Genomic DNA, 15,139 nt, shown 5'->3' on the forward strand with positions numbered 1-15,139 from the left:
TGCGCACTACTTCGGTTGCGCTACGGTTGTAGTGTGGTGGCGAAAACTGGTGACCGATTGGCGACCATATTGGCAGGGTGGTGTCCGGCGCGTGGGGTTACGGAGTTAAATTGTGCGAAGTGGAGTGTCACAAGCCCGGGACATCATGTCTGCCGGACAGGGAGCTACGCTGCTGGAAGTTTTGAAGAAGAAAATGACTCAGACTAGGGATGAGTTAGAAAAGAAACGGGATGAATGTGATGAGTTGAGACACCAAGTAAACGAAGAAATCAGGCGCCGGGAAGAAGTAGGTTAATGCTGCGACATTTCACGGCGTCTTTTTTATCTATGTTTATCGAACGTCATTTGCATCCACCCTGTCATCTCATTCAAATGTGCGGTGTTATGCATGGGTTGTGATGGACAGTGGTAATTATGTATCGCCAGAGGAAAGTTGTCACCTGAGACCTGTCCCCTGTCCCTCAAGAAAAAATGACATGTACAGCATATGGTTTCAAATAAGGTCTAACCAATATATAAGGCAAGCATCCTACTTTTGTTGTCCACAAAATGAAGCTTAGATTTGATAGAGTGGTGTGCAGTCCAGGTTATGCAATTTGGTCATAGCTAGACATTTTATCAATAGGATGTTTTATTTAAGCCACATCTGACTGAAAAAGGTATTACATGTATTTTGGATTCTTCATCAGCAAAAGTTTTTTGTGATATGATGCTGACCAATTTAATGGGCATTAAAAGTGGTGCATAATTGTGCTCCCTTTTGCAATAATGGGTTGAAAATGTCATCATAGTTTAAGGAATATTGCATGAATTACAGGTGCCCAAAGCTGGTTGGAGACATCAATGTCTAAGACTCATACAGGGAGACTAAGGCGATCCAGTCCTTATTAGATTGAGTACAGGCAGTCCAACTTCTGCCTGTTGGGTCATGATTGAGGGTTACATATCCAAACTATGCTTTGAATTAATTAGGTCAGGATTTAAGTGTGCACCTGTGATGCTTCTGCTTTTTATGATCCATACAATATACTAGTGGCAGCATAGCATGCCTCATGTTTCCAAGGTATTGTAGACCAATTCTGACAAAAAGAAAGTCTGACATGCCACACATCCATTAACAAGATGTCATAGTAGCAACACCATGCACAATAGTGATAATGCACACCATGGGAGTATGTGTTTGAGTAGAACAAATTCCTCAAGAAAAATGCCAGGTTCATTTGACTTTACTAGTGTTGAAATTCCCAAAATTTTCCTGGTAGCAGAGTACAAACTTTCTATAGTGTAGTACAAAATTATCCAAGTGCTGTGGGTCATTACACTTTATTCAGGTAGTCTTAGAGATAACAGTACAAGAGGTGGTTCTCAACAAAAGTGCCACTCTTCATGTCCAGCAATTCATGTAAAAACATTTTAAATGAAAGGAAGCATCATTATTAAACATGGCATGCTAAAACAACAGTCTCATATTCTCTTCTATGAAACACATGTGCATATATATTGGTCTGCAATTTGTGAAAGGCTCTGCATATACACCCTCCAAAATGGAGGGCAGCTACATGTGGCCTAAACACCCTCCAAAATGGAGGGTGAGTATGATACACATGGCCAGACAAAGACAGAAAAAAATGCAAATTAACATACCGCACAGGGCCACCTACTCATGCTCCGCCACGATGACACAACTCACGCTCCACCACAGTCATGCTGCCCACGCTCTACCAGCTAACTGGCCTTAAAAGCAGTTGAACACTCATACCCTCCCCCCCCCCCCACTCCCATTCAACACACCAGGCCCCACATGTCCCAACTGAACAATAGAGACAGGCAGCACTCCCAATCTACAGAGCCAGCACGAGTGCAATGCCTTAAAGACCCATGCAGGCTGGCCAAAAGGAATCGGTGTCAGTCACCCAACTGACTCCAGCTGATAATGCAATGTATTAATGGATTTTGATGTGCCTTGACCAATATCATTGTGAAATGTGATTATTTATGTTGCAGTTTATTGATGTTTTTCATGCTAATAAACCCTTCTCCGTAATTCGCTGGGCCAAAGTTATGGGCTTATGTTGCTCTGGTGTCCTGGTGTTTTGCTGGAGTGAGATGGCTGTTTCCTATCTGTTTTTTGGCTATTGGTAGCAGCGTCTTTAGACTTGAAAGGGTATTTTTGTAAAAATTGGATTACCAGCTCTAAATTCTCACCCTTAAGTGACAAATTTAACTTGGTTTAAATCCACAGCTGCTGTACTATTTTTGTACTCCAGATGCCAGGAAGTGGCCGAATATCCAACCACATGGCGGTTCTGGATGAGTATGAAGAAGTCCATAATTGTGATGCCCACCTGTATACAGCTTCCCTCCAAATGTTTACAAATCTGTTCAAGACATGAGCACGAGCAGAATATTTATGCTCTTGACAAATCAGTCACGAGGAGGCAAATAATTAAGGCCAATTGGAGAGTTTTGCTATGTCCAACCTCCAACTGGAGCTGGAGGCGGGCGCAAGCCGCTGAACAGTCGAGACGTTTCCTATGCTGAATTGCCAGTGGTTCTCTTATTTCCATCGCCATGACATAGTGGTGGCGCATGGGTAGGTGGCCATCTGTGGTAGGTGATTGCGTGTGGTTTTCTATGACTGTTTGTTGCATTCTTGGCAATTAATGCGGTTTGTTGTCAATAGTAGGTAAAGTCATGTTCAAGTTTGAGTTGGTCTGCATAGGGCATACAAAGGGAGAGTTTTGCTAATCTAAAGACTGGTGTGGTTGAGGTACTTGTTTCTCATTTCCCAGTATTGTTCAAAGGCGATTCCATTCAGCATTCACACACTTTTTCACATTTCCGTACATGGTTTATCATATACCTAGGTGGCAACACATGCTGCTTGCTATTGGGCATCTTGGTCTGGTGGATGCATGATTTGTGCTCTTGCAAATATCAATACATGGCTCCTGATGGAAGCAGCAAGTCTCAAGCTGTTGCACCTTCTGGTTTTGTTTAGTCCTGACACAAAGAAGAAGACTGAATTTTTCCAAAAGCTGTTCTTGTTGCATCATGACGATGAGTACAAAATATTTCATTTTGCGTAGTCACAAACTTGGAGTACAAAATCTCCTGGTATGCATTATACCAGGAAAAGTCAAGTTTTCCAACACTGCTTTACTTAACAAGGTTGGTCTTATGATTGGGTTGAATATTTTCCTGGGTTTTACCCACATTTAGCCTAACCTTATCTGTTTTGGGACTCAACCCAATGGGACTTCCACCCTATGCTCAGCTGACTTATCAGTTAGTTGACAATCAGCTTCATCTTTTGCTGCTCTTGCATTCTATGAAAGCCACCTGTGTCACATGTTCTGTACCATCAGTGTTAGATTGAATTGTTTTCTTTCAAGGGCAAGATGACATGATCTTACTGTTTTCTGATTGTTGGTGGCATTATGTTGTATAAAGAGATGTCTTATTTAGACAGGTGGATACACAAGGATACATACATACATACAACAATACAAATGGAGGGAAGTCCCTGCAGCAACCCCACCTAACCCTGGTGATCAACAGTGTAGGTCGCTACATGACGGTGCTGTACAACTCCCTCACATCAGACCCCCCCCAGGTACCCATCTGTTGCCTTCCGCTTGGGATGTTAAGTTACATCAGAGCATCATGCATGCAATATTTTTTTGCATCAACTGCCACCTGAAGACTTTCCAGGTGTTATGTCACTCAGTGACATGTGTGAGGCACCACTCATTATGTTTGAGTTCAGATGTGAGCTCAGTGAACATGTGAGATCAAAAGGGCAGGGATTATGTTTGGTCATGCAAGTTAACCATTGAGCTTTTGATAAGATAGCAAAAATGGAGGCTGGCAGTACAAACTGGCAGTGATAAAAATGACCTAAACTAATTCACCTTTTTGAAAATTGGTCTCATCAGTCTTAGAACTCCACTTATCAGTTAAACATAAAATAAAGGCGCTTGTGTGGAGGGGGGGGGGGGGGGGTAATATGGTTTCCTAATCTTCGGTCATTTACCTTCAAAACCATGCCAGAAATTCGACGTGCAAAACTAGAATACTCTGATCTCAGAAGCTGTTGCTCTGATTATCTCAAAGCCTTCCTCACGCTATGGCCAAGGTTGATTCCCTGGTGCAGTTGTGAAAATGGTAACCGACCGGAGGGCAACCGCCCTCAGAAGTGGTCTGTTTGTGGGTCATCGGCGGCGGCGGCGGCGGCGCGAGCCAGCCTTACCGAGAAAACTCATCGGGACCGAGGAATCAAACATTGATCATGCCCTTGCCAGGCGACTTTTGTGGAAATGTGTTGTGGCAAGAATACAGATCGTCTCTTTCCAACGAACTAGCCGTTTACCGCTAGAGGATGTCACAAAATGTTAGGTAAACCTTGTCCTATGCTGTTGACAAAAAAATCGTCCGAGAAATCAATAGATTATGACTTAAACGCTGTTATCTGACAATAATCAGCCTTCATTATACCAGCGTGCATTTGTAAAACAGCGTCATCAAGCAACCATGGGGCAAAAGTCGCCTTTTCAAGCCGTGCTCAGTCTCGTGACGTCCACGCTGAATTTCGCCGGTACAGACAAATGCTGATTTGATGGCATTCAGTATCTCCTGATATATGGAATATTGCTAGAAAGTAAAAGAAAGAAAGATATTGCTTCCATAGCAAATGAAAAACAGACTAAAAACCATTTTGCATGTATTAAGTTCAAATAGCACTAGGATGCCAACGTTCTACAGCAGCCGGCGTCAACTCACCACAGCCCAGTTATACTCTCCAGTCTGGAAATGCTAAGGAACGGGCTGAGCTTGAATCCACCTACCGCACCGCATGTCATGTGTTAATTATCGCCCTGTGGCCACCACTTCCCGCAAGTTTGAAAATCTGCCCGGCCGTGCCACGCAGATTCGAAAACCCGCTCCACCCCATAGGGAATTTCCTGGGAACAAGGTTCGCCCTACTTTGCAAGTTTTGTTTGTGGCCACAGGCAGCTTCCGGATGTTTGCATGCATGAACGGGGCTGCTGGGAGACATGACGTCATGGGTCGGCCTGCGCCGCGGGCGCTGCACAGCCGTCTGTCACCGACCGCTGGCGGCCGGGGGGTGGTGTCATGCGACGGAGCGTTACACACCGACACGCCGGCACCTGTATTACCGATTGCGAGGTAGTACAGGTGACGGCCAGTCCCTGCGTCGGTCCGTCCCCGTCCCGCGGGGTCGCCGCGGGGACTTCTCTCCGTTTGTATCCTTGCACGGCGCGCTGAGACTCCACGACACTGTTGCTCGGGGAGATGGACGTGTTGACGGGGGCAGGCGCCACGTTATCCTCGACGTCTGGCGTGCACGGCAATCGTGCCCGTGACATGTCTGTTTTGGTGCCCAGACCTTTACTGACTCGATAAAAGTGACCGCCGGGCTGCCTGGATCGGTGTGGTCTGACGGAGACGGGCGTGGTCGTCGGCCATGGGCGGGATGTCAGCTCTGGGACAGTGCACCGCCGGTGGCCGTGCCGTCCGAGGAGGGGTCAGCGTGACGGCTTCTGTCCCCGGCCGAGCGCCGGGGTCGGCCCTGCCGCCGTTTGCTGCTCTCCTCTCATGACCGCATGACGGAGGGCCGGCGTGACCGGGTGTGCCGCAGTCTGAGGGCGAGGTCTCGGCTCTGGGCCGCCGTATCCAGCTGCTGGAGGAGGACCTGGAGCGCTCCGAGGAGCGGCTGGCCACCGCCACCACCAAGCTGGCCGAGGCGTCCCATTCGGCCGACGAGTCGGAGCGGTAGGTTCTCCCTCTGCCCTGCAGGCACCCAGCGGGAATCGGGTAGCTATCCTGGGTGAGGCGGTAAAAATCCATGCGATCTCTATCTGCGGTTTCGTCTCTTCATTGGGCCAATTTTAGTTTCTTGGTACGCTCCCACTGTGTTGGGTGCAGAAATATCAGACCGCAGAAGTACAGGTATGATCGAACCCCTACCTAGGACCAGAAGTTCACGTGTGTACGGTTTCTTGCGTGATCGGCCTATGTCGTGTGGTATGTTTATGATATGTGAGGTATGTGTAAACGTGCGCCACGCTCACCGTTATCATATTACATGTGAAACCTGAACGTATGTCTAATATGTCTACTCCAAAATTGTATCCTTAGACGTCTGCCGCCCCGCCCCAAAAAAAAAACTTTTTTCGTGATTCTATTTTTCGGTTTTTTGGTTGCGATGAAAATGACAGGCAAACAGACAAATTCACTTACTAATAGTCATTCCGAATGTTTGCGTTTTTTTGTCAAACTTTGAATACAGTCGCCCAAAATGTAACTTCTTACAAACTCTCCGATATGCTCAGTGCAAAAAGCCAAGTTCCAAGAGTATACCAAGTTTACTGGCCTAGCATCGACGATGCATTAACAGAATAATCCCACGCTGTTCCGGTGGTCCTCCACGGACTCATCTTTGCGCTTGTACATTGGGCTTTGACCCCGGATCAGACTGGGGCACGCGGCCATATTGGTACACATGTCCGCCCCGTGTGGGGCTGGCCGCGTGCGGTGAGCGCAGCACGTGGTATGACCAATCCTCCCACGTTTCGTGTGATGTGGCGATAACAGTTTGGGCCAGGACCGCAAAATTTGGTACACAGTGCGCCTGTTCATGCTGAGCTTTTATTCGGCTGGTACCCAGTGTGGTCACGCTAGATTTCACAGGCGGCCTTTTTAAAATGCCTGGACAGTAGGACAGACGGGGGGCGGGGGGGGGGGGGGGCAAACCTATCGTTTGCTGTCAGGTCTATTAAAACGGCCAGTGAGGCTTACTCGAACTTTTTTTTCGCCATCGTGTGCCGATTCGTCATTGTACGTTTGTGTATTTGGTCCCATGGGGCCAAATGATACGTTGCCGCAAACGTGAAATAACGGATGGACCTGTTATGATGAAATAAAATCGCATCTGAAGTGAAAAGCTCCTGCTTTTTGATAGCCCTTGCGATAAACCATCTATTTCACCCCGTTTCGCCGTTTATGCTATGTTTCGAGCATTTCAGATTTGGCACCAATTGGGACCCTATCCTACCGTCCAGGCATTTGAGAATTACATGCTTGGTGAATGCGGCGAGACCAGATTTACTTCTTCAACAGTGCTCGAGTGAATGTTACTAGTGGGTGGTAATAATCGTTTCCTAGATTCCAGTGCAAATCTCATAATAACACATGATAGAATTACCGAAGGTCATTCTGACTGGCTGAACATGAGTAACAATTAATCGTATTACACTGCAATAGCTTCGTACCGCCATTTTTTTTTTTACTCCATCGGCGGCAGACTGAGGGGGTGGGCGTAGTAGCAACGCCTCATGATGTTTTAGGATCTGCTTACTAAATTTGTAAAATCAGCGGCCTCCTGATAGCTCCGGTCAACCCAGTCTTGGCGTCGTTATGTTATATCAGTTGTACGGGCGACGACGTCGCAGGTTGCGCTGACGTCACTGCAACCCTTAAACGGTCTCGTGGCCGTCTGACATGCGTGGCTGTTGTCTTTGTAGCCGGTACCAAACATAGGATGCGCCATTGCGTTTCAGCCCCTATTTAGTTGAGGCGATGCAGATTAACCATATAACATGCATTTCCACTTAGAAGTTTGTTAGTTGTTCTCCTATATCTTGCACATATGCGTGTTCACTTGTATCATTTGCTGAAACGTCCCTGACGAAGATGAGCTGAAGGGTTGGTTGCCTTGCATCTGGTCCTCATAACAGCGCGCCCCCGTGCTAACGCCGTGGCGTACGCTGTGTAACCCTGCCAGGCAGCGCAAGGCGCTAGAAAACCGGACGAACACGGAGGAGGACCGGGTGGCGATCCTGGAGGCGCAGCTGGCCCAGGCCAAGCTGATCGCCGAGGAGGCCGACAAGAAATACGAGGAGGTAGGACGGCGCGCTGTGCGAGGCCGGCGACTCGTCACGCCGGCGGACGTGCTGCTCGTCACCTGTCTCCCCACGCCAGCTGTGCGCTCCCCTCCGCCTGTCCGCCCGCCCCCGCCGTTTCCCACAGACGTCGGCCGGCCGGGCGGGCGGCTGCCGTTCGGCGCTGCCAGCTCCGTCGGCGGCGAGCCCCCCCCCCCCCCCCTCCCCATATCCTCCTCCCCACCGTCCCATGAGCGGTCGCCTGTGATGCCTGCAACCCGCTCTGATCGGTGACCTGTGGCACTGGCGCAGCGTGCGCGGAGTGCTGGCGAGCCGCTGTCTCGGACGAGGGGCGCAGGGACGCCCTGGAAAGCCGGCTGGAGCAGGCCTGCTCGCTGGCCCAGGAGGCCGACCGGAAATACGAGGTGACGCCGTGTGGTTTACGCCACTGACCGTGTCGCGCTCCCCCGGCACTAACCGCAACCACGCTGTGGTCCGGAGCCCGCGCCCGCCGCACCCGGTGCAGGGACGCGCGAGCAGGTGTGCCGGTGTGCCATGCGTCCAGACTTCTACTTGACCTCGGATGAAAGCGAAATGAATTGCAGTAGTCGAGGTTGCGTTGAATCAGGATGGAATCCGTGCATTGGTTATGTTTTCTAGTCGGAGTCTGACCCGATTGAAGCATCTTGCCTTGAAATGTTGGTGATTGGCCCCAATAGATACGTAAGTAGTTGCCTGTTTTTGCATTGCGCTGGTTTGTATTGGTCCAAATTGTGGGACGCCCACTATTGCTGTCTGGTTATCAAAATCCATGTCCCTGTAGGCCTTTATGAAGGCCGGAGCTGACCATCTCATAAGCTGCCTTCAGCGGACCGAATTCCATAAAAATGTGTAATGGAATCAAGCCATATGTACTCAGAACTGCAATTGAAGTCATCAGACACCGCAGTGTTTGTGCGAATCTGTGTCGGAATTATGCGCACCGTAACGCAGATTCTGTGTCCATTTCGCGGCTGCGAAATCTAACAATGGTGGATTGGATGCTTCTGCTGTATTCATGGCGACAGAATTGGAGTAACGCGTATCGCGTGCTTTAACACGTCCCATGCGTGCGTGCGTGTGCCGCGTGCGCACTCACCTGTGTTTTATCCGTTCAGTGCGTGCTAACCATAGATGGGTGTGGTACCTAGCTGAGTAGCCTGCGACAAACCGCTGCATGTGGTGTGTGCCGTGTGATCGCTGTTGGAGGACGTGACGCGCCGACGTGACGCAAACGGTGGCTGTCCAGTCCCTGTCTCGGCCATGAGCGTGTCAACAGCGACGAGAACCTTGTTCTGCGGTTTTCTTCTCTGCGCTGCTCTGTTCTCCGTTTGGTTGTCGGGAGCGAGAGTTGGCGACGCCGCCCCACGCCCGTGTTGTCCCCGCTGCGCCGGGTTTGTGGGCGCCCCGGCTCGTGACTCTGGCCCCGTGTCTGACCGTGCTGGCCGTCCCCGGCTTCGACCTACGTCCTTCTGACGGGGGGGTGGGGCGCGGCAATCGCAGGTGGCCCGTAAGCTGGCTATGGTTGAGGCAGACCTGGAGCGGGCTGAGGATCGCGCCGAGACGGGCGAATCGTGAGTGGCTGTGCATGGCCTGCCCGTAGCCGCCGGCTCACCATGGGCGTGTCTGTGTTTGTGTGTGTGTGTGCGTGTGCGCGCGGCCTTTCCACAGGAGGTTCCGCCAGCCGCTGTCGATGGCATGTTGTCGCCGCCATGTTCTTTCGTAGTGGTGTTAGCCGTTTGTTTTTGGTGCATGGCGCGTGGTTTGCGTGTGACGCTCGGCCGTCGCCCGTCTGGTCGTCCGCTTCTGCCTGACACGACCCGTCTGCGGGGGTCGCCGCCAGGTGGCACGCAAGGTGGTGATGCTGGAGAACGACCTGGAACGGGCTGAGGAGCGGGCCGAGACGGGCGAGTCGTGAGTAGTAGGCCGCACGTGCTCCCTCCCCTCCCCCGCACTCGCTAGCGGCGCGCCGCAGTTGTGAACAGGCACGCCCGGCCGGGCCGTCGCGCGTGACGTGTAATGTTTGCATGCGTCTGTTTGATCAGGCGGTGGCGACCGCGATTCCGTGCTAGAAAACTCGCCGCTCTAGCGTGTTCCAGCGTTTGATGAATTCTCTGCTGGTTGATATGGTTGTGATGGACTTGTGTATGTATCGATGCGTACATCGGCATCGATCGTGTCGCGTTGTTTTGCAGTGGATTATTGGCTCCGTTGATGTGATGCTGAAATGCAGCTGTGTATATGGTGGTCGCCCCTTGTGTCCCGCCGGAGGATGGTGGCGCCCGTCCCTGACTGCTCAAATGACAGTGCGCGAGCGCGGGGCGTACTGTAACGGGTGCCCGTTGCTCTGCAGCAAGATCGTGGAGCTGGAGGAGGAGCTGCGCGTAGTGGGCAACAACCTGAAGTCGCTCGAGGTCTCCGAGGAGAAGGTAATAGCCTTTCCTTGCCCAGTGGCGGCTATCCGCGAATGCAGGCTCACGCCGGTTTGTGATGACGTGACAAGGCAGACATACATTAATCGTAAAACTGGCGAACTTTTGTAGCTATTCCGGTATGGTTGGTGTCTTTAAGCCATTAAGTATGAAAACTCGGGGCGTTATTCACGCTTTGGTCGTCATGGCTAATAGCGAGCTCGTGATTATTGCATGAAGCATACCTGAGTGAATGTTGAATATGCATACAAACTTATGTATGGGCATTGGGCGTGTTTGGTAGGTGTTCCCCTTGTAGTAGCCAATTCAGTAATTCAACTATGTGCGGGATGCTGCAACCAACGGCGGGTGGGCGTGGTTGCCGTGAGGGGCGTGGCCGGGCGGCCGTCATCAGAGCGGACCGCGCCGCGCCGCGACTGCCGTGTCTCCCCGTCACTGCTTCACTATCGGAGTGTTGTTCACCGGTATCGCTGCCCCGCGCTAATCCTATTCCCACAAGCGTCCGATTAAGCGTGCGATACGGTATCGCCCGGCCGCCAGACGTCTCGCCGCGTGCCTTGAAGGGGCTTGTGCCTGGTGTCTGACGATGCGTGACTAAGGGCCTCCCTGTCGCTGCTGAAGGTAGCTGCCGGCTATGGCAGCTCTATGCGTGCATTTAGCGGCTCGTTGAGACTCCGGACAGTCAGTTGCCTGGCCAGCGGGGCCTGCAGCGCCCCCACCACTTAGCTCGGTGGCCAGGACAATGTTCGGGAACCGCGCCGACTGTCCTGCAAGGGGTGGGGGGCGGACTGCCGGCGATAATCTGATTGGCACGCGTCACTGTAGCCTCTGTGCCTCTCAGTCGGAGTGGGTGAAGTGTCGGGTCGTGCTCGTCACGTGCTGGCGCCCGCAAAGCAAGGCCGGCGTGTTGCCGTAGGCCAGCGGTGTGGAGGGGCGGGTAAGGGAACCGATCGAGATGATAACAGATGGAATGCAACAGGTAATGAGTCTTGTGAGCGAGGACACGGTGACCCGCCTACTGTGAGAACGGAAGCGGGCCGTGGGCAGTGGCCGGCCGCGCCGGGGGACGTGGGCAGGACGACGTCAGGCGTCTGGCCCGCCAGGGACGCCGGCATTGGTTTCTTTACCCCCCCCCCCCCCCTTAGCACCGCTGTGTCGGCAACCGGTGCGCCGGTTCCATATCTCCGTTCTTGTCTTAAATCAGTGCCGTGTTGTCCGAATGTTCGCATGCACCCCGCCGTTCTGCTGTCTCCGGCCGCAGCAGGTCCCGCTGGAAGGGGGAGAATGAGGGGGACGTCAGGACTGAAGCCTGTATTGCTAGTGTGCGCCAGCAGTGCTTCGGCCACCGCGTGTCGCCAGCCCTGGCTCGCCCCCTGACGCCGCTGACCGTGGCGCCTGGCGTGTGTCCTCCGCAGGCCTCTCAGCGGGAGGAGATGTTCGAGACGCAGCTGCGTGACAGCGAGGCGAGATGGAGAGAGGTCAGTGGTGCCTCTGCTGTGCTGGTGACGCGCGCACCGAGATGGTGAGGGTAACCAGTTCGGTTGTCCCCCTGATGATAACTGACGCTAGCCGCTGACCCACCGTCAATTGATAACTGTCTAGCGCTGGCTTACCTCAGCTGCGGATGACCAGGTCTGTTGGATGGCGCATTTATTGTGAAGATTTTTAAAACTCTGACCCATGTGTTGGTGGTGCGAACGACCCAGAAGCAGTTTGCCTTGCACGGACCCGAGTGTGGGGCCAGGATGGGCGTCAGCTGGTCTGACTGGCGGCCGGCCATGTCCGCAGTCGGAAGCCCGCGCCGAGTTTGCCGAACGCTCCGTGCAGAAGCTCCAGAAGGAGGTGGACAGACTGGAAGGTGCGTCCCACCCAGCCACGGTTCCTACTGGCGTTCGTTTAGGCTGTATAAATGCTCGGCACTCGTACTGACTGGGCTTTAAAGTCGCTCCAGATTACACGCACCATACCCGAGACTCGCTCCGGCTCCACGCCCGCCCCACGCCACTCGCACCATAACTGAATCTCGCTCTGGCTAGGCTCCACAGCCGTCCCACATCACGCGTGCGTACCCGAGAATGGCTCTGACTGGGCTTCACAACTGCCCCACGCCGCTCGCACCATACCTGATACTCGCCCTCTGGCTGGGCTCCAAAGATGCCCCACATTGCACGCACATGCCCTATTCTCGCTCGGGCTGGGCTCCAAAGATGCCCCACATTACACGCACATGCCCTATTCTCGCTCTGGCTGGGCTCCAAAACTGGCCAACTTTGCACAGACCATACGCATACGCGAATATCAGCCACGCCCTCCTTGTCTTTACAAGCAGCGTGCGTTGAAAAACTGAGAGCGGCCGCCAAAGCATATTGATGCAGGTAACTGCGTGATGCCGGCCACAAGGCGGGACATGTGCGGCACGCACGCAGCACTCCACGGCGGCTCTGCGCACCCTAGCCCCGTCCCGCCTCGCGGCCGCGTGTGTTCGCACGTTCGCGTGGTGCACTGTCAGTTACCTTGCATGGTTTGCGTTGAGTGTGTCGCAACTGACCTGGGCACCACGCAGTGTCGATGAGAATCTAGCCTAGGACGTGGACCTCCTGTAGCAGCGTGGCGACTGGCAGCACCGGGTTTGCCTGTGCCGCTGCCGCTAGCCCGGTGTGCTTGACCTCAGGCTCTCATTTGGTTTTGTCCCGGCCTGCCGTTTTGTTCCTTTTTGCTCTACCGGCCGCCGGGCCTTGGTTTTCTTCCGTTCACTAATTGTGCACGTCGCTGGCCGTGTCTGCCGCTCCTTCGGTGAGCAGATAAGCTGGTGGAGTGTCGTCAGCAGCAGAAAAGGCTCGAGGTCGAGATGGACACGACGCTGAAGGATATTCAGAACTTGTGAGCGCTCGCCGCCCACTAGTGAGCGTGTACCTGTGTGGTGGCAGCACGGCAGGTGAGCACGCTGCCGAGACTGAAAAATTCGGCGCCAGTCCTCCCTTTCCAGTGATATCTGGTTTGTTCGCCAAAAGCCGTGGATTGCAATCGTGTAGATACACAATTCCAAGTCTCTGGCGGTCTTCTCGCCCCAGCGGCGACGTAACCCGTTTTCCGTTGACCTAGAACCGTGATATTTGACCGGCCTGGCCGATTTGCCAAGCCAAGCCAAGGTTTGAGTTTTGCCAAGATTTACCTATGCTATATTATGTGCTATTTTGGTACAGTGCTGTAATATTTGCGTTGTTTTTTCACGTCGGCATGGGTTCAGGTAATGTTGATCCGTTCTGCTGCATTGGTTACTGAGTTCGCTTGTGGCGTTCGCCGCAGCCGCCTGCTCAGAAGCCTCAGAGACCTGCAGCTGGTCCACTTCGTGATTTGTTGAATGCTGTCAAAAACCATCAGCAGTACAGCTGCGCTACTCTCGCTGTCTTGGCTCTCGGAATGCGTGATATAAATACGTATCATACATAACATCGGCGAATGTTGGCTAACGGGACTGAGCGGCGCCCTTTAAAGTGAAGCATGGGGAGACCACTCGGTCTGGAGCTAATGTCTAGTCCCTGCGAGTGAGCATGTGCGGAGGGAAATGTAGAATGCTCGTTAATCGCGCGACGGTCATGAAATAAACATTTAATTAGTATTTTGTTTTCCGTCGACCTATTGTTTTTTTGTGTCCAAGGCCCAACTTCCGGGGTTGCTTCAATGAGACGAATATATGTCCTTCGATATCGAGTCATTACTGGCTGCTCTGTCTAACTCTGCGCGTATTGATGGCCACTGACGATGGCTGAGTGCTGGACAATAGCTGCCCGTCGTCCTGCCGGCACCGATCTGCCGGCTGACGCGACCTGCCTGCGATTGCAGACGATCTGGCGCACGAGAAGGAGTTTAGGACCGCCTCTGACGGGCTGGACGCGACCTCCTCCGATGTGCCAGGCTGCCAGACCGCCTGGCCGCTGTCAGACACCTGCCGCCAACTCTGCCAGTGGCGCGTGCGCCTGAACGACCCACTGCCGGGCGCCAATCGTTACCCGCCCACCCTCCGCCTCCGCCGCCTCTGCCTGTCCCCTCTCTCCGATGCCGCCTGTCTCTTTTCTGTCGCTTTTGCGGCCCGCGTGCTATGTGTGAGCTGAGCGCCTATGTGCCCGCAAAAGAGGGTGCCCGCCAGCGCTGCCCCGCCGCCACGCGCCGCTGCCGGCCGCCCGCCGAAACGCCGCGCGCGCCTCCGCTACCGCGCGTACAAGCCGGTCACCGACGAGGAAGCGTGCAACGGCACCGTCGACCAGCTGGACACGGCCTTGGCTGAGGTGTCGGGCTGCCAGATGGTCAGCCGGCGGCGGCCCGTCGCCGCCCGTCCGCAGCCGCCACGAGACGCTCGCTGCCGGCTGACTGGATCCGACCCACCGCCGGGCAGACCGGGCCCCGGGCGCGGTGGCCGCCACGCGCCCCGCGGTGTGATGATGCCGACACGCCGCGCCCGTCGCCTGTGCCCCCCCCCCCCCCCCCCGCTCCCGAACGTATGGCCTGCTTCGTGACGGCGATGCAGGGTCCGGGTGACCACCCGCCGACTCCCGAGAGTCGCGCTGCTTCTGTCGCGTCTCTGCTTGGCCCGGGTGCTTCGCGGCCGGCCAAATTGCCGCCGACCCCAGTCTATTGTGCGTAGCCGGTTATTTCTTGTAATTTTTGCTATTGTATTGGCTTGTCTGAACGCTATGGCTATATTATGTATGGGTTCGAATGATGCATAGAAGCGTGTCTCGAGTCACTGATTTTTGGTTCGATCAC

The 15,139-nt window shown here is 53.5% G+C and overlaps 1 protein-coding gene across 3 annotated transcripts; it reads left to right on the forward strand.

Annotated features, from left to right (window-relative positions):
* The first annotated feature begins 33 nt into the window (after window positions 1-33).
* Window positions 34-14,769, forward strand: LOC119099984 (tropomyosin-1, isoforms 9A/A/B-like). 3 transcript variants are annotated; one of them, XM_037223104.1, is made up of 9 exons: window positions 34-286; window positions 5,663-5,796; window positions 7,808-7,925; window positions 9,447-9,517; window positions 10,297-10,372; window positions 11,791-11,853; window positions 12,164-12,233; window positions 13,177-13,310; window positions 14,219-14,769. In XM_037223104.1, exons 1-8 carry the CDS (start codon window positions 146-148, stop codon window positions 13,257-13,259), a joined length of 756 nt encoding a protein of 251 aa, XP_037078999.1. In that variant the 5' UTR covers window positions 34-145; the 3' UTR covers window positions 13,260-13,310; window positions 14,219-14,769. The 3 variants fall into 3 exon arrangements, with proteins under 3 accessions (XP_037078999.1, XP_037078997.1, XP_037079000.1); XM_037223102.1 differs by lacking the exon at window positions 9,447-9,517 and adding an exon at window positions 9,787-9,857 and having other exon boundaries at window positions 37-286; XM_037223105.1 differs by lacking the exons at window positions 9,447-9,517; window positions 13,177-13,310; window positions 14,219-14,769 and adding exons at window positions 9,787-9,857; window positions 12,705-12,760 and having other exon boundaries at window positions 37-286.
* Window positions 14,770-15,139: the final 370 nt, after the last annotated feature.

This window comes from Pollicipes pollicipes, unplaced genomic scaffold (assembly GCF_011947565.3).
Source record: "Pollicipes pollicipes isolate AB1234 unplaced genomic scaffold, Ppol_2.1 Scaffold_4881;HRSCAF=5763_pilon_pilon_pilon, whole genome shotgun sequence".
Lineage (NCBI taxonomy): Eukaryota > Metazoa > Arthropoda > Thecostraca > Pollicipedomorpha > Pollicipedidae > Pollicipes > Pollicipes pollicipes.